The 22004-nt window shown below is 52.4% G+C and overlaps 1 protein-coding gene and 1 long non-coding RNA gene across 5 annotated transcripts in view; one reads left to right on the plus strand and one right to left on the minus strand.

Moving 5' to 3' along the window:
• Positions 1 to 22004, plus strand: part of ST3GAL4 (ST3 beta-galactoside alpha-2,3-sialyltransferase 4) — a 90223-nt gene that overhangs the window by 27436 nt on the left and 40783 nt on the right. For 2 of the 4 annotated variants that reach the window (XM_061406373.1, XM_061406375.1), the window contains exons 3-6: positions 1 to 146; positions 6270 to 6383; positions 11160 to 11270; positions 14818 to 14976. In XM_061406373.1, coding sequence (XP_061262357.1) covers positions 1 to 146; positions 6270 to 6383; positions 11160 to 11270; positions 14818 to 14976 — 530 coding nt within the window. Of the gene's footprint in view, positions 147 to 6269; positions 6384 to 11159; positions 11271 to 13061; positions 13454 to 14817; positions 14977 to 22004 lie in introns of those variants that run through there. The other 2 variants (XM_061406378.1, XM_061406376.1) reach the window with 2 other exon arrangements.
• Positions 141 to 22004, minus strand: part of LOC133241200 (uncharacterized) — a 27912-nt gene continuing 6048 nt past the window's right edge. The window contains exons 2-3 of the long non-coding RNA XR_009734542.1: positions 564 to 21033; positions 141 to 350 (exon numbers count right to left, since the gene is read on the minus strand). This is a non-coding gene — a long non-coding RNA (uncharacterized LOC133241200). The remainder of the gene's footprint in view (positions 351 to 563; positions 21034 to 22004) is intronic.

Genomic DNA, 22004 nt, shown 5'->3' on the forward strand with positions numbered 1-22004 from the left:
ATGTGAAGACAACCGTGGTTTACCCTGCTACAGAGAAGCACCTACAGAAGTATCTGCGCCAGGACCTCCACCTGGTCCGAGAGACAGGAAGCGACTACAGGAACGTCACCTTGCCCCACCTGGAGTCCCAGAGCTTGAGCATCCAGGTACCAGCCACCACCAGCTCAGGCAGGCTCCACGGGTTGCACGCAGAATGCTGTCCCTGAGGCCAGTGTTTGTCTTCTCAGGCGTCGGTCGAGATGGTCCCAGGGGCTAGCAGTGTCCCTGCCTTCACGCCGCTTACCTCCTGTGCAGGCGTCAGATAGGACACGGATGTATATGTAACCACACCAGACGTGAGACTTAGAGTGCTGTGGAGAGGAAAGGGCAGGATAAGTGGCATAGAAAGTGCTGGGCTCAGGCGGTCGTGTTTTGCGGAGGACAGTCATCTGCATGGATCAGGGAACTGACACTGGTCTCGGGCACACCACCGAGGCAGTCTGGGATCTCAGAGCAGTCCAGTCCCTGGGAAGAACTTCTGGCTACTCTCTAGTAGCGCTGATGCGATCTCAAGAATGGCTTACCCAGACCAGAGGTCTGTAAATGGTAAACAAATGCTGGTTAGGCCTCCCCATCCGGGCGCTCATTCCTGGTTTCACCCACAGTTAGCCAGCCTCCACGAGTGGAGTCCCAGGGGAGAAACTTCTCCTTCCCTTTCGCCCCCTGCATCCATCCTGGGGGGCAGGAGCGGGGGGAGGGGATGGTTGCACAGCCTCTTCTTCCAGGGCTGTGTTCACGGGTTGGAAGCATCTTCAGAGTGTATTCAGTCCCTGGGCCAGACGCAAGGCCATTTCGCTAGCAGATCTGATTCTCCTTGGGTCTGTGCCCAGCACCAACCAGAGCCTTTCCCGAGATTGGCCCCATGTGCATGCTCAGGGTTAATGTGATGGATGAGCTGTTTTCCTATCCTGCCTCTTTATCACTCACTCCCGTTCCCTGAGCATTTGTACGTATTCCAGCCGAGAGTGTGGCCACGGTGGGGCAGGGTGTCCTGATATGGGAAGCTCACGGCCATTTCTCCCAGGCCCAGAGGAGGGGAGGGTGTCCTGAGTGTGGGGTCCTGCGAGGTGGATTGTCCTTGGGAGGAGGAAGGACAGGAGGCAGACGGGCTGAGGGAGGTCCCACGGGGAAGACCTGGCCAGGCTGTTAGCCGTGGTCCCCACACAGGATTTGCACAAGGCTTCTCTAGCTCACTCTGGCTTGATTTTTTTTCCGTTTTTTAACAAAGACATCCAGCATTTGTTATGTCTTCTAAGTAGTAAGGAAATTGGTCTCCATCTTTCCTAGAAAGCATCTTGGATCGTGAAGTGGATGTCCTGGAATGTGTGTTTCGCTGCACTAATTGCACATATATGTGATTAAAGAGAGGAAGTCCTTAATACAGTTTCGGCGTGAGTCATATATGCACCTTCTTAAAGACCACTGTACACATCCTCTTGGGAAATAACTCTACTACTCTCCCCACTTCTGGGTGACATGAGTGTTCATGTGTTCTTTATTATTTTAAATTGGCCGAGCTGTGTGGCTTGTGGGATCTTAGTTTCTTGATCAAAGATTGAACCCAGGCCCTCAGCAGTGAAAGCACCGAGTCCTAACCACTGGAGCGCCAGGGAATTTCCCCATGTATTCTTTTTTGGCTGTTTCTAGCAAGTTTACAAGCACTCAGCTTAATTGGCAATCAGTTCAGTTCAGTCGCTCAGTCATGTCTAGCTCTTTGCGACCCCATGGACTGCAGCATGCCAGGCCTCCCTGTCCATCACCAACTCCCGGAGTTTACTCATACACATGTCCATCGAGTTGGTGATGCCTCCAACCATCTCATCCTTTGTTGTCCCTTCTCCTCCAGCCTTCAATCTTTCCCAGCCTCAGGGTCTTTTCAAATGAGTCAGTTCTTTGCATCAGGTGGCCAAAGTATTGGAGTTTCTGCTTCAGCATCAGTCCTTCCAATGAATACTCAGGACTGATTTCCTTTAGAATGGACTTGTTTTATCTCCTTGCAGTCCAAGGGACCCTCAAGAGTCTTCCCCAACACCACAGTTCAAAAGCATCAATTCTTTAATGCTCAGCTTTCTTTATAGTCCAACTCTCACATCCATACCTGACTACTGGAAAAACCATAGCTTTGACTAGACAGACCTTTGTTGGCAAAGTAATGTCTTTGCTTTTTAATGTGCTGTCTAGGTTGGTCATAACTTTCCTTCCAAGGAGTAAGCGTCTTTTAATTTCATGGCTGCAGTCACCATCTGCAGTGATTTTGGAGCCCAAGAAAATAAAGTCTCTCACTGTTTCCACTGTTTCCCCATCTATTTGCCATGAAGTGATGGGATCAGATGCAATATATGTTATAATGAAAACTGACCTCTTCCAGTCCTGTGGCCACTGCTGAGTTTTCCAAATTTGCTGGCATATTGAGTGCAGCACTTTCACAGCATCATCTTTTAGGATTTAAAATAGCTCAACTGGAATTCCATCACCTCCACTAGCTTTGTTCATAGTGATGCTTCCTAAGGCCCACTTGACTTTGCATTCCAGGATGTCTGGCTCTAGGTGAGTGATCACATCATCGTGGTTATCTGGGTTGTGAAGATCTTTTTGTACAGTTCTTCTGTGTATTCTTGCCACATTTTCTTAATATCTTCTGCTTCTATTAGGTCCATACCATTTCTGTCCTTTATTGTGCCCATCTTTGCATGAAATGTTCCCTTGGTATCTCTTATTTTCTTGAAGAGATCTCTAGTCTTTCCCATTCTATTGTTTTCCTCTATTTCTTTGCGTTGATCACTGAGGAAGTTTTTCTTATCTCTCCTTGCTATTCTTTGAAACTCTTCAGAGCTAATTGGCAATAGCTATTATATTTGTTGAGCATCCCCTAGGTCCCAGACTCTGTGCTAAGGTCTGGAGGGTCACCAGGATAAGCACTGATAATGTCCCCACAGTCTTGTAAGGAAGGTAGGCGTGCAATGTAATGGGATGAGCACTTGGGTGGTTAATACATAACGTAGAGGTGTGACACAAAGGGGAGTGATCAGCCCAGATGGTGGGGGGCTTCACTGGGGACAGGATCCTCCGGTTGGATCTTAAAAGGACAAAGAGAAGTTTGCCAGGTGGACAGAATAAACAGGGCACTGCAGCCAGAGCAGAGAGAAACTCCAGGGCCTCAGAGGGCTGGACTCTGATGCATCTGGGGAGCTAGCACGAGAAGGCAGGCAGGGCCCAGGAAGAGGTGTGTGCACTTTACCCAGGAGACCAGGAGTTCCCAAACCTTGCCAGTCGTCAGCATGGCCTCTTGAGGTTTTATAAAATACAGAGCACAGGGCCCTCCTTGGTATCTACTGACTCAGGATGGACCTGGGAAATCTAGATTAGAAAAAAATCATCTCTTGTCAGATTTTTGGACGAGTGCTATAGGCACTGAGGGTCCTGTAAATGGCTTTAAGCACGTGGGTAATGTGATGAGATTTAAAGAAGCAGTTGGAAGTGGTGAGAGTAGAAGGAGGAAGAGGCAGAGGGGAGCTTCTTTTTTATTAAGAGGCAGGGCCTAGATGGGGGCTGGCTTGGAGCAGCGAGGGGGAGCCTGGGGGTGACTCTGGGGGTTCCTTGGGCAATGAGTGGCAGATGGTGGGATGGATGGCAGAGTGGGTTTCCGTGGAGGACAGTGAGTTAGCTTGGAATGTCTCAGCCACGAGGTGACTTAGAACAGCAACGGTCCTGAGCATTTTGCGGGCACCATATCTTCAACAACAAGCTTTTGGAGACTAGCTTCAGAGCCAGGTCGCCTGGCCCCAGAGTCTGTGCTCTTAGCCATTGATGCTACTTGGATACTCAAATCTGAGGTGCTTGTAATTTCCCAGTTAAAAAAAAGAATGCAGTGGGATGTCTGGATCCAGAGCCTTAGAGATTCGTTTGTGAGCCCAGGGTTTGGCCTCTTGTCCTGACACCTCAGCGCCTCAAGACCTTGTGCTTTATATTTATTTCTGACTGTGCTTTGTTGCCGAGCGGGCTTCTGCCCCATTGTGGTGCTGCTCATTGCCATGGCTCCCTCTTGTTGTGGAGCACGGGCTCTAGGTAGACGCATGGGATTGGTAGTTGCAGCTCATGGGTTTAGTTGCCTCACAGCATGTGGGATCTTCCCAGACCAGGGATCGAACCTGTGTCTGCTGCTTTGGCAGGCAGATTCTTATCCACCACGCCTTCATCACACCACACCGTCCAGCCCTTGGGCGCCCTCCAGTCTCACACATGGTTCTCTCTTGCCCCAGAATCAATGCACTTCCTTTGCTCTCATCCAGTCTCCTTTTTCCCCTTCCTACAGCTGGTCTTGCAGCCTCAGGCACGCCCAGCCTGACCTTTCCCAGCAACTTTTCTGCTGTCCATTGCCTCCCTGGGCAGGGCTCTGTTTTGGACGCCTGTGTGAGCATTTTCTCGCTTAGTCCTCACCACAGCCCTAACCTGTGGGTATAATTAGCACCTCTTGATGAAGGAGGAAACCAAAGCTTAGATGAAATCACTTTGCAGCATGTAGCTAGTTAGTGTTGGAGGTGAGAGATGAGCCCCATGTTGTTGGGCTCCAGAGCCCATTCATTCTCCACCAGCTGATATGTTGTTTTCTAGGTGGAGGCAGGAGCTGTGGGGGAAGGCAGGGCCCTGGGGTGGCCTGGCCCGCTGTGGGCTGGGCAGTCCCAGGGCTGTTCACGCAGAACCACCATCCCCTCCCTCCCATTGGTTTTTGGGAGATTTCCGATCAGGATCTGACTTTTTTTCTCAAGTGGCACATTCCTAGAGAGATGTCCAGTTAGAGAGGAAATGCTTCCCCTGGGACATTCTCAACTTGCTGGGCTCTGCATTGCTCTTGCCCCAGGGTTGCACAAAGAAGCCACTGCAGAATGACCTCCAGGCCTCACCAGGAAGTGGCATGGCCAGGCTGTCCATGGGAAAGCCCCTCTTTTCTGGTGGGTTCTTACTGTGACTGGCCTCTGGGTCTTACTGGAGGGCCTGGGAGGCCCAGATCGTCCCTGGCAGGTTCCCTCTGCCTCGTCCCTCTCCATATCAGATGGTTGCACTTGGCCTTGGCTGGGCTGGCCGAGAGTGCAGGATGTGGACTTGGGGGGCAGTGGGAAGGGAGCCCCCATGGGGTTGGGGGGACAGCCCTGGCTCTCGCTGACCCTGCTGTGCCAGCACTCCTGGTGGTGGGCTAAGGAGCCCCGTGTTGGCTGGCCGTGTCGGTGCCCTGTCCTCTCCTCCAGCCCTCGTCAGCTTGAGTGCCTTCCTGACCATGGGGCAGAAGGGGCAGCTGGGTGAGCCCAACTCCTGCCCCCTCTCTGGCTGTGCAGCAGGGTTCACTGTCAGATTTCGGGCAGAGTTCACTGGCCAGGAAGGAAGTCACGTTGGCAAAGGGTTCTCAGCGCTCAGGGGCAGTGGAGTGGAGTGGGCTCCAGGGGTTGGAGCCCCATGAGAACAGGGCCTTTGTATCTTGACCTCCAGGCTGCAGGCTGGCTTCCTCAGAGAGGCCACCAGGACCTTCATGGTAAAGTGATGCTCTTGGGGTCCATGCAGTGCTCAAGGAAGGGTCCTTGAAGACAGTGGACAGCAGCTGATCAAAGGCCGTGGGAGAGCTGGCAGCCCAGGGTTGACAGGAAGGGAGGAAGGGTCTGTGTCATTGCCTCTCATGTGGCATTTCTTCTGCTTTGTTGTGAAGGGTCTGTGTCGGGTGGGGTAGAGGCGCTAACCCCACGCTCACAAGAATCCCAGTGGGGCTGGGAAACCTAGCACGGTTACTTCTAGAACATAAGCCCTTCCTTGCCCTGGTGCATGGCAAGCTCCTTCTGCAGAAGGAACTCCCAGCAGACTCTCTGCCCCATGGTCCTGTCGGGGTGCAGGGACACTTCACCAGAGTCCCGTGGGCAGTGGAAGGGGATTGCAGACCAGGCCTGTGAGGCCAGAGCAGAGCGTGTGCACAGGGGTGGCCAGGATGGGCCTAAACAGTGAGCTCCATCTGGACCCTTGTGGGGGCAGCTGTAGTGACCCCCGTGGGGATGGCCATGGTGGGAGAGGGGAAGTTTCTTCTGGACCCAAGAGCTGATATCTGGGACAGGATGGCCTGAGTGTGGATCCCCTGAGCTTCGTGCCCCTTTACCATTGGGTGTCCTTCCCTGAACCTGCCTCTCCCAGCGTGGGCTGTCTCTTGGGGAAAGGACTGGCCTGTGAACCCCCTCTCTCTGCCCTCCTTCCAGTGGGTGTACAACATTCTCGACAAGAAGGCTGAAGCCGACCGGATTGTTTTTGAGAACCCGGATCCGTCCGATGGCTTTGTCCTGATCCCCGACCTCAAGTGGAACCAACAGCAGGTAAAGGATTTCGCGCTGGGCCTCTGTGGTCTCTGAGTGCCCCGCTCCAGCTGCCGCTCCCTAATCCTGCCCTTCTTCCTCCTGCTGGTCTCTTGCTCTCTAAGAAGATTATAATTAACCGACAGGGGAGGCTGAGCTGTCTGCAGTGGGAGCACCTACACAAATGTTTACCCTTCAGTGGGCCAGTTAAAGCCCCTTCTGGCTTACCTCCCACGCTAGGGTGAGGATGGGCAGTGTTTGCGTCATGACGTCACGGGCTATTCCTTCATCAGCCACGTGCGAGGCTGCCACCTTCCCTTCCAGGGGCACCCGGAGTCCTGAAATGGACAGTTTACCCCTCCCCACGCCCTGGACACCAGCACATCCAGGCAGCACTGGCTGGCAGAAACCACGGGGACCAGCCGGAGGAGTCCCCTGCACTGCCCGAGCCAGAGAGGGGGCCTCCAGCGGCCTAGGCACTGCACCCACCAAAGCCTCTCGGCTCTGCTGCCTGGCCCCCGAGCGCCCCCCTCCCCTGGTTCCCCAGGAGCCGTCTTCACTCACGCTGCCCCTCCAGTCCTCTGCATTCTCTGTGCACCTCCTCTCCTCCTCCTTCATCTCACACTGAGAGGCCCATCCCCAGGCTCGCTGGCTGCCGCCTCTTTGGGTGGACTGTCATGCCCTGAGAGTAACAGGAACCAGCAGGGCACCGGGTCCAGGCAGCGCTGTACCCACACAGACTGGAGTTGGGCCCGGATAAGGCCCAGGGAGCCAGCCCTGGGCTCTTGGGGGCTGGCAGTGGGGGGCAGGTAGACATCCCCCCTCCTCCTCCCAGTTGAAATCTGTGACTAACCCAGGCTCTCGGGTGGGCCCCTCTAGGCTCTGTGTTCCTCACATCATTGTTAGGTCTCCCGGGGACACTGATCTGGAGTCGGGCCCGTCCCGCCAGGGGGCACACCTCCCGTCTCACTCTCTCAGCCGCTGGTCAGGCCTCTGTGCCCTCTGCCAAGCTCACCTGCATTCTCTTGGCTGGGTGGGGTGGGTTTCCTGACCAGCCACACCACTCCAGTTGCCAAGAGACGGGGGAGCCGAGCCTGTGGCCGGGGTGAGGGGGACAGGATTCAGGCTCAGAGGCACGGGCGAGCCAGTGCCAGCTGTCTCCTGGGGTGGCTTGTGGGACTTCCTGGACGTGGCTGTTGGGGGAAGGAGGAGGCAGGTAGGGAATCTGAAGGGAGTTTCCAGAGGTCTCAGTGCTGAGCTGGGAAGGTCAGAGGAGCCCGCCCTCCCCTCTGCGTGATGATGTGCAGAGGCCGCCCCCGCACCAGCCGATCCCCACTCAGGCCGGAAGGGAGGGCAGAGGACCGGAGAAGGAACGAAGCCAGAGCCCCCGTGGGGTAGGCATGCCGGGGGCTCTGTCAATCCCATCCGCCCCCTTGGGCAGCCTTGCGCTGGCCGTTCTGGATCACACACACGGTGCAGGGAGGTGGGGGTGGGTGGGTAGGGGGGAGCTGGTAGGAGGAATTTGGATTCATGAGGTCCCTGAAGACCTTGTGATTTGCAGGAGGTGATTTGCATGTGGGGATAGCCGCAGCCTCCCCATGCAAGGAGCCATAACGCTCTGGCGCCTGTGGCACCGAGAGCGGAAGCCCATGCTCCTGCTTACCTGGCGCCGGCAGGCATCCTGCCGGGCCTGCCCGGGGCACTGCCCGCTGTCTGTCCCCTTAAGAGAGAACAGGCTTCAGGCACTGCAGCAGGGTCCCAGCCACATGGTGGGGTGACTCGCCCTGGGGCTCTGAAGGGGCCAGCTTGCGTAACAGGCTTTTAACTTGCTGACTGGACAGGTGTGACTGTGCCTGACCTTTGCTTCTTTACCGCTTGTCTCCTTGTGGTGCCACAGTTAAGGGCCTTACATCCCTGACTTGTGACAGAACACTGAGGCCCACGGCTCCCTAGAATTAGTGTGTCCAGCAGGGAGGTGGGCCAGGCCTGGACTTCTGTCCTCATCCTCATCCACCAGAGGAGGACAGAGGAGAGGGCGGTCTGGCATGTGCTCTGAGGGGACTTCTAGCCACCCTGGCGGCCCCTCGTGCCGCTGCTCTGCCGAGAAGCGTGTCTTTTTCCGCTCACTGGTGGCCCATGATTAAAAAACGTCCATCCATCCATTCATCTGTCCGTCTGTCTCACAAATATTTTGCTGTTATTGTTTAGTCACTAAGTCGTGCCTGACTCCTCTGGAAGCTCACCAGGCTCCTCTGTCCATGGGATTCTCCAGGCAGGAATACTGGAGCAGGTTGCTGTTCCCTTCTCCAGGGGATCTTCCGACCCAGGGATCGAACTCATGTCTCCTGATTGCAGGTGGCTTCTTTATCACTGAGCCACCAGAGAAGCCCCACAAATATTGATCAAGTCCCTAATGTCTGCTGGAGACTCTGGCTCCCTGGAGATTAGAGAATCCCTTCCTCAGTTCTCTGTAGAGAGAAACTGTATATTCCTTCTTATTGGCTTATTTGGGGATGTAGGGATTGGTCCAGTTAATACATCTACATGTGTGTTAGAAGCTCAGTCATGTCCAACTCTTTGCGACCCCATAGACTGTAGCCCTCCAGGTTCCTCTGTCCATGGAATTCCCCAGGCAGGAATACTAGAGTGGGTTGCCATTCCCTTCTCCAAGGGATCTTCCCAACCCAGGGATCGAACCCACATCTCCTGCATTGCAGGCAGATTCTTGACCATCTGAGCCTCCAGGGAAGCCAACACCAGCATGTACATGGTAACAATAAAAATAGCACACAGAGTGGGCAAAGAAGGTGCATTCCCTCACCCGACATTCCTCCACGTCCCTGCCCCAGAAGAGATGGTCTGTCTCTCCTCCATAGTCTTTACACGCTATACGTGTCAGCATGTATGTGTGTGTTCATGGAGACACACAGACACATTCAGCTCACGGAATGTAGATCCTTGTGTCTAAGGCACTCAGGCAGGAGCCTCGATCTCCGCGTCTCTCCTGAGGTGGAGCCATGGGTGTCCGGGGCTCCAGCCGTTCTCCGTTTTGCCCCTTGCTAGGAGGCTGTGGCTTCGACTTTGCTGCCCTGCCTTAGAGTAGACAAGGTTGATGGCCTCTGTCTCCCCAGAGGGGTTGATGTGCTGCCTTCTGGGATGCCAGTCTGAGACCCTTGCCAGCCCCTCCCCTGTTTTTTTTCCCCAGATCATTTCTCTGGGCAGCCGGGGCCCTTTGGGGAAAATCCGGGGTCATGTCTGCTATCAAAGGACAGGTTTGTCTTCCTTCCCTCACTCGGCCCGTGAGCTGGCACCCAGCACAGGCTTCATGCTTCATTCCATGCCAGTGGAGCAGAGAGGTGTGACTTATGTCATCTTTGGAATTTGTCAACAGATACCATCTAAACAAATGTTACTCTTGTTTGGAGGGCCTGTGACAGTGACAACGTGGAACGGCTGGAGACACTCACAGACACGCACACACTCCTAGTTCAAACAGCTTCATTTCCTGCTGCTCCTTGGGTCTCAGCTTATACAAGAGTCCTGGACACAGGCCACAAGAAGGAAGAGTCCAGAAGGGACTCTCAGGCAGAGCTGAGGCCCAGGTGGGCACTGCTTAGCCGTCTGCTGGCAGGTTCCCACCGCGCTCACGTGTGGCCGGTCAGGGGCAGAAAGCCCGGCTCTTAGGGCTCTGGCGGAGACGAGTGTGTGTGGCATGGGGAGAGTGTTGGCATGAAGAAGCACAGCTGGACATCAGGCACCATCTGGAAAGTCTCATTCCCAGTTTTTTAAGTTGGGGCCCTTGGGGACTTGGTCGGGTGACTCATGGTCCCCAAATTATCTCATTGAGGAATCTAGCAGCTTGGCCTGCAGAGCTGAGGGCCGGTGGATCCGCACCAGGCCTTGGCCCTTGGAGCCCTGGTGTCTGGGGCTTGCTTTGCAGGAGGATGTGAAACTGGCCAAGGCCAGGGTTTGGGCAAGTGGAGACTGGGACAGGAAGGGTTTTCTGGGCAAGAGGAAGAGTCATTTTGCTCTCTGGCTCAAGGTTTTGGCTCCAGGTCTTGTTGGCCTTGGGTCCTTGTACTTTTGTGACCCCCAGGTCTTCGGGCAGCCACTGTCTTCTGGACGGGCGGCTGTGTATGAGCCCTGTGAGATACGGGAAGGGAGACAAGGGTGAAGCAAGGTGGATCTCACTGCCCCGCGGGCCCCAGGCTCCCTTCCCCCGCACTTGCCTCTCCACCTGTCACCTGCCTGGACTCCAGGCACATGGAGCCCTCCTCCCCCAACCAATGCCACTGAGCCTTTTTTTTTTTTTTTTACTGTTCCTTTGCTCAGTGCTCTTTTCCCAAGCCCTCCCTCTTCTTCCCGACCCAGGCCCCCTGTCCCTCTCTGATCACCCTCACTGGTCTTTCCTTCTTCCTCCTGCACTCTTCTCCCCTTGTGTCTTACAGCACTTAGTACAGGTGATTAGACCATAAAAGTGGTTCATGGCATTTTCTTGAAGCCCCCCTACTTCTGCCCCCCTACTGAGTATGTAAATACTCTCGTGTGATATTTTTGAGCAGGAAGAATAAACACAGGCTTCTTCCCTCACACAACCCTCACTCACCCGGGGCAGGTGGACGCCCACCTTGCCTGGGGTTGGGTCTGGCCACAGTGTCCCTGGGATTGGCAGCGGCTGGCCCTGCAGGCCTTGGGGTGGGGGTGCTTCCTGACTTCTGGGGGGGCAGTTCCAGGATGGGCAGCCTCCGCGGTTGGCCCCCCTGCTGAGCCCAGTTCACCCCGCCTGTCTCCGCACAGCTCGATGACCTGTACCTGATCGCCATCTGCCATCGCCGGGGCATCAAGTCGCTTCGGGACCTCACCGCAGAGCACCTGCCGCTGCTCAGGAACATTCTCCGGGAGGGTCAGGTGAGGTTCCCGGGGCCGAGTCCACTCCAGGGCCCAGAGGGGTTACACTCCGATTCCCGTGTGTTCCTTTCCTCACCCCACCCTTCTGTGAAACGGCTTCTCTCTAGGTGCCCTGCAGGGGCCTGTGAAGGCTTGTAGATGGCCTCAGGAAGCCCCTGGTCCTGGTCCCACCCTACCTTCCAGCTCTGCGCTCAGCCCCCTCGCCTCACCCCACACAGGCTTCCTCAGCTCGGGTCCTCGATTCTGCTCCCTGACATTGTCCTGCAGGTCACATGTGGGGTGCCCGCCCATCCCAGGGTTACCCGTGACAGCTGCATCACGCTACACGTGTTTCTTGGGTAGATGGTCCACGACCTGACATGGATCTGCGTGTGTCCCCTCGTGTACCTCGAGGACAGAGACTGAACACTCTGGCACCTGGCGTTCTAGGACACCTTCCCTCTGGGAGATTTGCTGAATCGGATGAAAAGGCTGCTAAAAGCAGCCCTGGGGGCCCGGGCAGATGGTAGGGGAGAGGAGAGTCTCAAATCTGGAGCTGTGATCCTGGTTCTGACACTTTGACCTTAGCCCCCTGGTGGCCCCGGGCAGGTCATTTCGCCTCTCTGGGCCTGGGTATCTGGAGGGGTCCTTCTGAACCCGTTATTCTGTGGGGTTGGCCTCAGCCTTGTTTCCTCTGAGACACTGGATGGTACAGCCTCCACGCTAGGCCTGCTGTCACCAAGGTTTCCAGCCCGGGAGAGGCTCCCCTGGTCGAGGTTCAACAAGCCCTGCTCCGAGGCTCTGCCTGGGGCCACTCTCCTTCCCCTCTGGCCCCCTCCCCACTGTGCCCACCTGCCTTCCCGCCTGCCTGCTCACCCCACCATGTCCCCGGCTGTCTTTCTCTTTTCTCTGGATGCAGGGCACCTGGGAGGTGTCAGGCCAGCACTTGCATCTGCCCTGGCAACTCCAGCACCCTCTCAGGTGGGGTCAGCCTTCCAGGAAGCCCTTTGGGTGCCCTGGTGGTCACCCTGATGCCCAGATTCCTAGGGACGCACCCAATCAGAAGGGCACAGTACAATCGCAGCGTGTATTCTGAGCTCACTGGGGCCCTGTCTTTCTTCACCCCTGCCGCCTCAGAGATTGGCCTACATTGGAAATTAAATCTTCTCTTAATTCCAAGAGGCTTGGAGGCTTCTGAAGGCGGTTGGAAGAGAAAAAGCTCTACCACTATGCAAGGTTGGGGTGGGCCAAGGGAGCCGGGCTTAAGGGTGATGCTTTCCTCTTCTGCCGGGAGTCCACTGAGAATCCAAGGATCCTGTGATGCCTCCCAGCTCTGTCCAGCCCTGCCCACGTCCCCTCCCCCAGCCTTTCTCTGCCACCAAGCCCTTAGCTCTGTCGCAGCCCGGCTCCACTCTCTTCTGTGCTAAGCAGGGAAAAAAAGGCTTCCTGCCACCCACTTGATGATTTAAGCCTGGTAACTCCTCCAGGGCAGGCAAGTCCCCCAGTCTTGGGAATCCGGGCCCCTGTGCTTAGCACCGAGACTTCCTAGAGACCCAGCTGCGACCAAGGAAGCAGGTGTTCCAGCAGGTTGGAGCGGGGAGCCCTGATCGAGGCCACCGTCCCCCTCCTTGGGAAGAAAACCTCCACCTCGCTGCTTGTCACCCGCACCTGCTGACTCCCTAGAATGGCAGACAGGGATCCCGAAGCCACCCGTGGGGCGACGGAGAGGCTGGTGGGGGCTGTGGGCAGGAGGGGGTGCCGGCGCCAGTGTGGGGGCAGCAGCTGACCCTCCCGCCCCCCGCTCCTTGCCAGGAGGCCATTCTGCGGCGCTACCGGCTGGCGGCGGACCGCCTCCGCGTGTATTTGCACTACCTGCCCTCGTATTACCATCTGCACGTGCACTTCACCGCCCTGGGCTTCGAGGCCCCGGGTGCCGGCGTGGAGCGCGCCCACCTGCTGGCGGAGGTGATCGACAACCTGGAGCAGGACCCCGAGCACTACCGGCGTCGCACGCTCACCTTTGCACTCCGGGCTGACGACCCCCTCCTGGCGCTCCTGCAGGAGGCCCAGAGAAGCTGAGAAGAGACCACCCTTGTGGGGGATGGGGGCAGCAGGATATTTTGTACCAAGTGAATTTTTTTTTTTTTTAATGTATTTTGTACTGGCTTCTTCCCAGCATGAGAATAAACTATCAGTCTCGTTCAGTATGGACCCACAGTGTGGCCTGGGGAGGTGGAGTGGGCGACCCTAGCGGGGTAAAGGCAGGGGGCACGGCCAACCTGGAGGGCTCAGGGCTTCCTGCAGGTCCCCTCCTGGCGGACTTCACGTCCTGGGCCTCCCTGCTTTCACCCCTGCTGTTCTGCTACCACCTTTCTCTTCCTTCTTCCCACTTAGTGTTTCTTCCTGATGGTCCACATGTCTGGGAGTCCCCCCTCAGAGAAAACCACATATGAAACCTTTCTGGAAGTAGTCTATAGTCTTTCTGACAGCACTTCCTCTTTCCCTCCAGCACTTAATGCACACTTCCCATGTGTGAGCCAGTCCTGTTGATAAACCCTTGTTGACAGGGCTGGAGGCTGGCCTCCTGGAAGTGGGAAGGCCTTAATCAGAATCAGATGATGCAAGCCCAAGACGACTGCCTTTGCCTCTGTTCCTTGGTCAGTGAGTCTGTGGCCTTGAGTTCGTTATCTCGACAGGAAGACAAAACACACTGCCATAGAGCAGCCGGAAGATAAATCCACCGTCTCAGCAGGGCACAGTGACATGGTTGCAGTGAAGTCCAAAAGCCCTGAGTCACGGATCAAGGTGTGACCGCTGTCCTAGATCCCTGACCACAGAATTGCCAGGCCAGGAAGGGACTTCAAAGCACCCAAGGCTGATAGCCTGTAGGAAGACATCAAGGGCGTATCTGGCAAAGTGACGTCTCCCACTGCTCCAGCAGAGCAGGGACACGGGTGCAGACATTGGCGACGTGTAGTTAAACACACGAGGCCCTCTTCCCAGACACATCACGCTACCCGAGAGGGGCCGGCATTTGCTCTTCGGTCAACGTGGGGCTATGAGTTACCGCATCTTGCGTCCTCAGGACACACTGCCAGGGGAGGTAGGATGTGGGTCTTGCAGAGTGAAAGGAAGATGAAAACGGAGGGAGAGGAAGCGGGGTGGCCCTTATTCTGCGTACCCTGGACCGAGAACCAGGGTAGGATTCACAGCCAAGCTCCATTCGCTTGTTCCTCACACTGCTTATTAAACACGTACTGCATCAGACCCAAGGCCTCCTGAGCCTGTTTCTTTGTCAAGGGGTGCAGGGATGAGGATCCACCACAGAGGGATCTGCTGGTGATCATACACGCAGCAGGCCAAAGTGGCATGATTGCAATGGAATCCAATGCTTTGACTCACTGCATGCCTTTTGAGCCAATGTCCTAAGGGCTGGGAACCCAGAGACGACTATAAAGACACTCCCAGCCTCCCAGGCTAGGGGGCAGACAGACAGTCCTCAGCCCGAGGGATGCAGAATGAGAACCGTCTCCTCTGCCTTAGATTTCCTCCTGCCTTCACTTAGCAGGACCCACCCAGCTCCCCACCTCCACTGAGACAGCATCCTGAGCAGAAAGTCCTTAAGCCTCAGCACCGCTTGACTGATGAGCCACCGCCAGCCCTCTCTGACGGCATGGACGTCTGTCCCTGTGCGTTTAGCTGCGTGTCCTCGGTGAGTGCAGCGGAGGTGGGTGTCACCTTCTCATAAACTTCGGAGGGCTCCCCACCGGCGCCAGGCCCCAGTCCTTGGCCGACTTTCTTCCTGGCTGGGTTGGGAGGGAGGAGAGCGATTGGAGACGTGACTGCTTTTCCTCGGCTCCTCTCAAGTTTGCCCAAAAGTTTCCTCATAGGGCAAAATTGCTGAGTGTTCTATATTTGTCAACATTCCTTCATGAAACTGAGAAAAATAACATTTCAGGAGGAGTTGGACAGTTAGCTCCACGTTGTCTAGTTCTGTTGAACGCAGATCCTGGGAATGGAGAAACAAATCAAGAAACAGTTGCGAACAAAGTAATATTTGAAAATGTTTCTCTTGTGATATTTGTATTTCCAAATGAGTTGAATGGATATGTTTTATTTCTGAATAGGTTGATGTGGGTCTTTTAACTCTTCCTTCTCAGAAAGGACTAAATCTTTATTCCAAACATGTATATAGAACCCTAAAAGGACTTTTTTCTGTAAGAAGATGGTGATAATTAACAGTAGCTGTTTTCAGAAAATCCTCACATAGCAAAATAAATGTTGGCAACTCTCTGTTTGCTCCATATTCTCATTGAAATTACATTGGATTCTGGAGTCTATGTAAACTTGAAGTTACCAAATTTTAGCCACTGTTAAAAAAGAAACATGGACTAAATTTGTTTAAAGTGTTTAAATTCAAAGAACAAGGTTTTGAACATCTACCCTGTCTTTTTTTTTTAAAGACAAGAATATGGAACTAGAACTCTCATGGAGCTTACAACTTAGTGAGACACATAGACATAATTGGGCTTCCCTGGTGGCACAGCGGTTAAGAATCTGCCTGGCAAATCAGAAGACTTGGGTTTGATCCCTAGGTCAGGAAGATACCCTGAAGAAGGCAACCCGCTTCAGGATTCTTACCTGAAAAATCCCATGGACAGAGGAGACTGGCCGGCAACAACAGTCCATGGGATCTCAAAGAGTTGGACACGATTTAGCAACTAACAACAATGATAGACATAATTACAAAGTAAATCCACAAACAACTCAAGTTCAGTTGCTCAGTCGTGTCTGACTCTTTGTGACCCCCATGGACTGCAGCACGCCAGGCTTCCTTGTCCTTCACCAATTCCTGGAGCTTACTCAAACTCATGTCCATCGAGTCAGTAATGCCATCCAACCATCTCACTCTCTGTCATCCCCTTCTCCCGCCTTCAACCTTTCCTAGAATCAGGGTCTTTTCCAATGAACCAGTTCTTCACATCAGGTGGCCAAAGTTTTGGAGTTTCAGCATCAGTCCTTCCGATGAATATTCAGGACTGATTTCCTTTAGGACTGACTGGTTGGATTTCCTTGCAGTCCAAGGGATTCTCAAGAGTCTTCTCCAACACCACAGTTCAAAAGCATCAATTTTTGGGCGCTCAGCTTTCCTTATAGTCCAACTCTCACATCCATACATGACTACTGGAAAAACCATGGCTTTGACTAGATGGACCTTTGATGGCAAAGTAATGTCTCTGCTTTTTAATATGCTATCTAGGTTGGTCATAGCTTTTCTTCCAAGGAGTAAGCGTCTCTTAATTTCATGGCTGCAGTCACCATCCATTTGCAGTGATTTTGGAGCCCAGAAAAATAAAGTCTCTCACTGTTTCCATTGTTTCCCAGTCTATTTGCCATGAAGTCATGGGACTGGATGCCATGATCTTAGTTTTCTGAATGTTGAGTTACGAGCCAACTTTTTCACTCTCCTCTTTCACTTTCATCAAGAGGCTCTAGTTCCTCTTCACTTTCTGCCATAAGGGTGGTGCCATCTGTGTATCTGAGGTTATTGATATTTCTCCCGGAAATCTTGATTCTAGCTTGTGTTTCATCCAGCCTGGCATTTCGCATGATGTACTCTGCATATAAGTTAAATAAGCGGGATGACAATATACAGTCTTGACGTACACCTTTCCCGATTTGGAACCAGTCTGTTGTTCCATGTCTAACTGTTCTTCTTGTTCTAACTTGCTTCTTGACCTGCATACAGATTTCTCAGGAGGCAGGTCAGGTGGTCTGTTATCTCTTTAAGAATTTTCCACAGTTTGTTAAGATCCACATAGTCAAAGGCTTTGGTGTAGTCAATAAAGCAGAAGTAGGTGTTTTTCTGCAACTCTCTTTTTCAATAATCCAATAGATGTTGGCAATTGGATCTCTGGTTGCTCTGCCTTTTCTAAATCCAGCTTGAACATCTGAAAGTTCACAGTTCATGTATTGCAGAAGCCTGGCTTGGAGAATTTTGAGCATTACTTTACTAGCATGTGAGATGAGTACAATTGTGTGGTAGTTTGAGCATTCTTTGGTGTTGCCTTTCTTTGGGATTGGAATGAAAACTGACCTTTTCCAGTCCTGTGGCCACTGGTGAGTTTTCCAAATTTGCTGGCATATTGAGTGTAGCACTTTCACAACATCCTCTTTTAGGATTTGAAATAGTTCAATTGGAATTCCATCACCTCCACTAGCTTTGTTCGTAGTGATGCTTCCTAAGGCCCACTTGACTTTGCATTGCAGGATGTGTGGCTCTAGGTGAGCCATCACACCATCATGGTTATCAATGGTGTGTGTTTGTGGGAGGGGTAACCACACCCATGGTTATCTGGGTCATGAAGATCTTTTTTGTATTGTTCTTCTGTGTATTCTTGCCACTTCTTAATATCTTCTGCTTCTGTTAGGTCCATTCCATTTCTGTCCTTTATTGAGCCCATCTTTGTATGAAATGTTCCCTTGGTATCTCTAATTTTCTTGAAGAGATCTCTAGTCTTTCCCATTCTATTGTTTTCCTCTATTTCTTTGGATCGCTGAGGAAGGCTTTCTTATCACTCCTTGCTATTCTTTGGAACTCTGCATTCAAATGGGTATATCTTTCCTTTTTCCATTGCCTTTTGCTTCTCTTCTTTTCTTAGCTATTTGTAAGGCTTCCTCAGACAACCATTTTGCCTTTTTGTATTTCTTTTTCTTGGGGGTGATCTTGCTCCCTGTCTCCTGTACAATGTCACGAACCTTCATCCATAGTTCTTCAGACCCTCTATCAGATCTAATCCTTTGAATCTGCTTGTAACAACAACAATGATAGACATAATTACAAAGTAATTCCACAAACCTGAATACTTTGAGAAAAGCACAGGGGGCCGTGAGAGCTTACGCCAGGAGAAGCCAGACTTCCAGGCTAAAATGAGAGCCAAACGACCACCATGAGCTAAGACACAACACTCAGGGGAAGCATGGCTCAGCATGGCCAGAACCTAAAACGTGGCTTCCAGCACGTCCAATAGCACCCTGACCAGTTTTTCCTTCAGGACCAGGAAGAAATGAAAGGCAAAACTATGGAGAAATGTATTATCCTGTTGTACATTCTTTTCAGTGCCAGCATGGTCTGGTAACCCCTGCACAGAACCTGCACCGTATCCACATGTAATCTTGGGCAAGTTAGGTAACTGCTCGTCAGCCATGAGTTAGTGAAAGCCGTGCTTACCCCGAGGGGCTTCGTGAGGATTCAACAAGAGGATTCTGTGGACATGGTAAGAACTCATAAATGTTAGCTGCCATTTTCCCACTGCCAGAAGGGCCTAAAGGACCCAGCCTATATATTTGGGTTAGATATTAAAAAGGACTTCCGGATTAGAAGGCCATGACATCCTAGACTGGGCACTGAAGTCATGGCAACCGAGACTTGAAGGCAAAAAGCGAGCCATAAACTCTCTGTGGTTCATTGATTGTGGCCCTAAAAGAGATGAGGGCTGCATGCAATGACTTCTCAGGATCTCTTCCAGCCGACAGGTTCCTGGAATGCATTTTAGCCTTGGCCTTACAGCAGGTTTCTAAGACTACAATAGTGATGTCCGGTGCTATTGAGATCCCTGGGAACTGCACAGCTCGAGCGTCCAGCCGTATAAATCTGATAAAAATAGGAGCTGAAACACCATTCCCCAAGTTGCTATTTTTAAAAGCGTCTGAGATGCGGATTGGGTTTATTTCTTCTTCAAACGGCATCTCGCCGTTCCCTCCTTCCGGTGGGCAGGATGCTAACGTGGCAAATGCAAGGGACAGGAGCCAGAGGCCTGGGGAGGCGCATGTGTTAAGGGCTCACACCCCGGCCCACACCCTGGCCTCCCAGCTCCAGATGCACCTGCCCCTCCCACAACCCTTGCTCCTCTGTCTCCTCCCTCTGCTCCCTAGAGAGAGAGAGAGAGGCCCCCTGAGCGCCCCAGCAGAGCTGTGTCCGCCAACTTCCTCCACAGCAGAGACAGAACCAGAGAGGTAAAGGGGGTGCTCTGGAGGTGGGAAAGGAGGCAATATGGCTAGGAACGGGGGCAGGAGCCAGACCACTGATCCTCAGGGTGTCTTGACTCATCCTTGGCACAGCTGGCCCCAAAAGGAACAGTTTTAGGAGCCGAAGCTGGGTCACCCCACCATACTGCCTCTTGGTAAGCAACTCCCAGTGCCCTGCTGATGGGCAAGTGGGCTGGGAGGGGCTTCAGGTGAAAAGTACCAGAATCACTTTCCTCCTGGCCCGCAGATGATATGGTTCTAGGCAGCCAGCTAAGCATCTGGCTGTGTTGAAGAACTAGAGGGAAAAGACCGTGAGTGAGGACACTGCGGCCTGAGGGGAGGAGTCTAGACAATTAGCTTCTGGGCACTCAGTAACCAGGCTTAGGATAAGCTGGGGAAAGGAGAAGGGAGGAGAGCTGAATACAGTTTATTGGTTAGAGGAGGGGGTGCCACGTGTATGATAAGAGCACACACTTTTAACAGCACCTTATACTGCTGGAGCAAATTTATATCCGTTGCCTAATTTCACAACAATAGCCCTTTGAATAATTTACAGTTACTTCCATTTTTTTTTTTTTTCCTAACAAGAAAATTAAACCTATTTAGTGACCAAGGCAGAGTTGGAAATCAGGTCTCCAAGAGCAAAGCTGGCCCTTCAGTTTGATTTTTCCCACAGGGTGAAGTTTACGTGGTTCAGAACAAGAACTGCCAGCTGTGTTTAGATCGAGTTCATTAAAGAGTTTGCAAAGTTGCAAAGCTAGGTTGATTCACAGTTCAGCTCTGCGATTCTAGTCTCTTCGGACAATTGCTTTACTCTCTTTGGGTCAGTGTCTCCCCTCTGACCTCCACCCCGGCACCAGGGAGGCTGGTCTCTCTCCCTTCAGCCTTGCCCCCCGGCAGGGACTTGAGTCACTCTGCCAGAGCTGGAGCTGATACCAGATAAGTATTTGTGTGAATGCTTAATTGACAACACCAAGCATTAATTATACTTGGACACTGGTGAGATGCAGGAAAGACCTCCACCATGCACGGTGTGATTTAGGATGAACAGCCATCTGTAGACGCACTCAAGGCCCCTTGTCTTCACCTTGCCTCCTTTGCTGTGCTCACGCAGGCCAGAGTGTTTCCTCAGGTACCTCTTCTCAGACCATGAACCCTCCAGATTCGGCTGAAGCCAACTTAGAGCTGGCATTTCTGTGAACCCCCCTCGTCAATTACCCATGCCTTATACTTAGTTATATCCTGTGCTAACTTACTCTCTTTTTCTTTTTAGGTATACCTATGGCCAATTCAAATGTTGATTGGCAAAAACCAACACAATACTGTAAAGCAATTACCCTTCAATTAAAAAGAAATAAATTTAATAAAAAAGATAACAAAAAAATAGAAACAGATTATTTTAGGTCTTATGCAGTTTAACTGCAAGAAAAAGATAAAATGAATTTATAAGTACATAAGACTAATCAAATTCTTTAACACATAAGAAGTAAACAAACCAAAAATATCTACCTAAAAGACAGCTAGGCTTCCCAGGTGGTCCTAGTGGTAAAGAACCTGCCTGCCAACACAGGAGCCATAAAAGATGTGGGTTTGATCCCAGGGTATGGAAAATCCCCTGGAGGTGAGGGCATGGCAACCCATTCCAGTATTCTTACCTGGAGAATCCTATGGACACAGGAGCCTGGTGTGCTATAGTCCATGGGGTCACAAAGAGTCAGACATGGCTGAAGTGACTGAGCGTGAACACAAAAGACAGCTAGGAAAAGAAAGGTGAAAATAAAACCCTACAACATCTTTTCCCCTTTTTAACGACTTTAAGAACACGGTAACGTGGCATTTGCATCTGATTACATTTTGTATTAACATCAGTATTAAATGAAATCTGTTGGTTTAAAAAAAAAATCATTGGAGTATATAGTTGCTTTACAATGTGTTGGTTTCTGCTGTATAGCAAAGAGAATCAGCTCTATGTATACCTGTACCCCCAGGACACTGAGTAGAGTTCCCTGAACTATAAGGTGGGTTCTTATTAGTGATCTATTTTATATACATAGTATCAATAGTGTAGGGCTTCCCTCCACTATTGATAAAGAACCCCCTGCATTGCAGGCTACTCTGTATGATACTGGGGTGAGTATGTGTCATTATGGGCTCCCGTGGGTGTTCAGGGGTAAAGAATCCACCTGCAATGCAGAAGATATGAATTCCATCCCTGGGTCAGGAATCTCATGGACAGAGGAGCCTGGCAGGCTACAGTCCATGAGGTCTAGAGGGTCAGACACTACTTAGCAACTAAACCACCACTACCATTGATGGTGTGTACACGTCAACCCCAGTCTCCCAGTTGGCCCCACACCCTTTTCCCCCCTTGGGGTCCGTACATTTATTCTCTACCTCTGTGTCTCTATTTCTGCTTTGCAAATAGGTTCGTCTGTACTAGCTTCTATCCTAACTTATCCTTGAGTGGGCATCCACGTGAGTCTTCTCTCTGCCACTATCTGGTTAAGCTTTCTTGGGGGGTGGGGTCTTACATGTTCTTTGGAGCTCTGCTACCCCCTCCCCACTCTGCCCCCCTCCCCCAGCTCTTCACACTAAGGGCTCTTCACCTCTGAGAGAGTGTCTCGGGGTCTAGGGATTGTCCTGTGGGTGACTTCTGGACGGTTCTTCAGCCTAAGTAGTTTCCTGGCTTGATTGGGGGTGGCGGGGTGGGGGGGGGGGGCAGGCACT

This window comes from Bos javanicus, chromosome 29 (genome assembly GCF_032452875.1).
Source record: "Bos javanicus breed banteng chromosome 29, ARS-OSU_banteng_1.0, whole genome shotgun sequence".
In the NCBI taxonomy this organism is placed as follows: domain Eukaryota; kingdom Metazoa; phylum Chordata; class Mammalia; order Artiodactyla; family Bovidae; genus Bos; species Bos javanicus.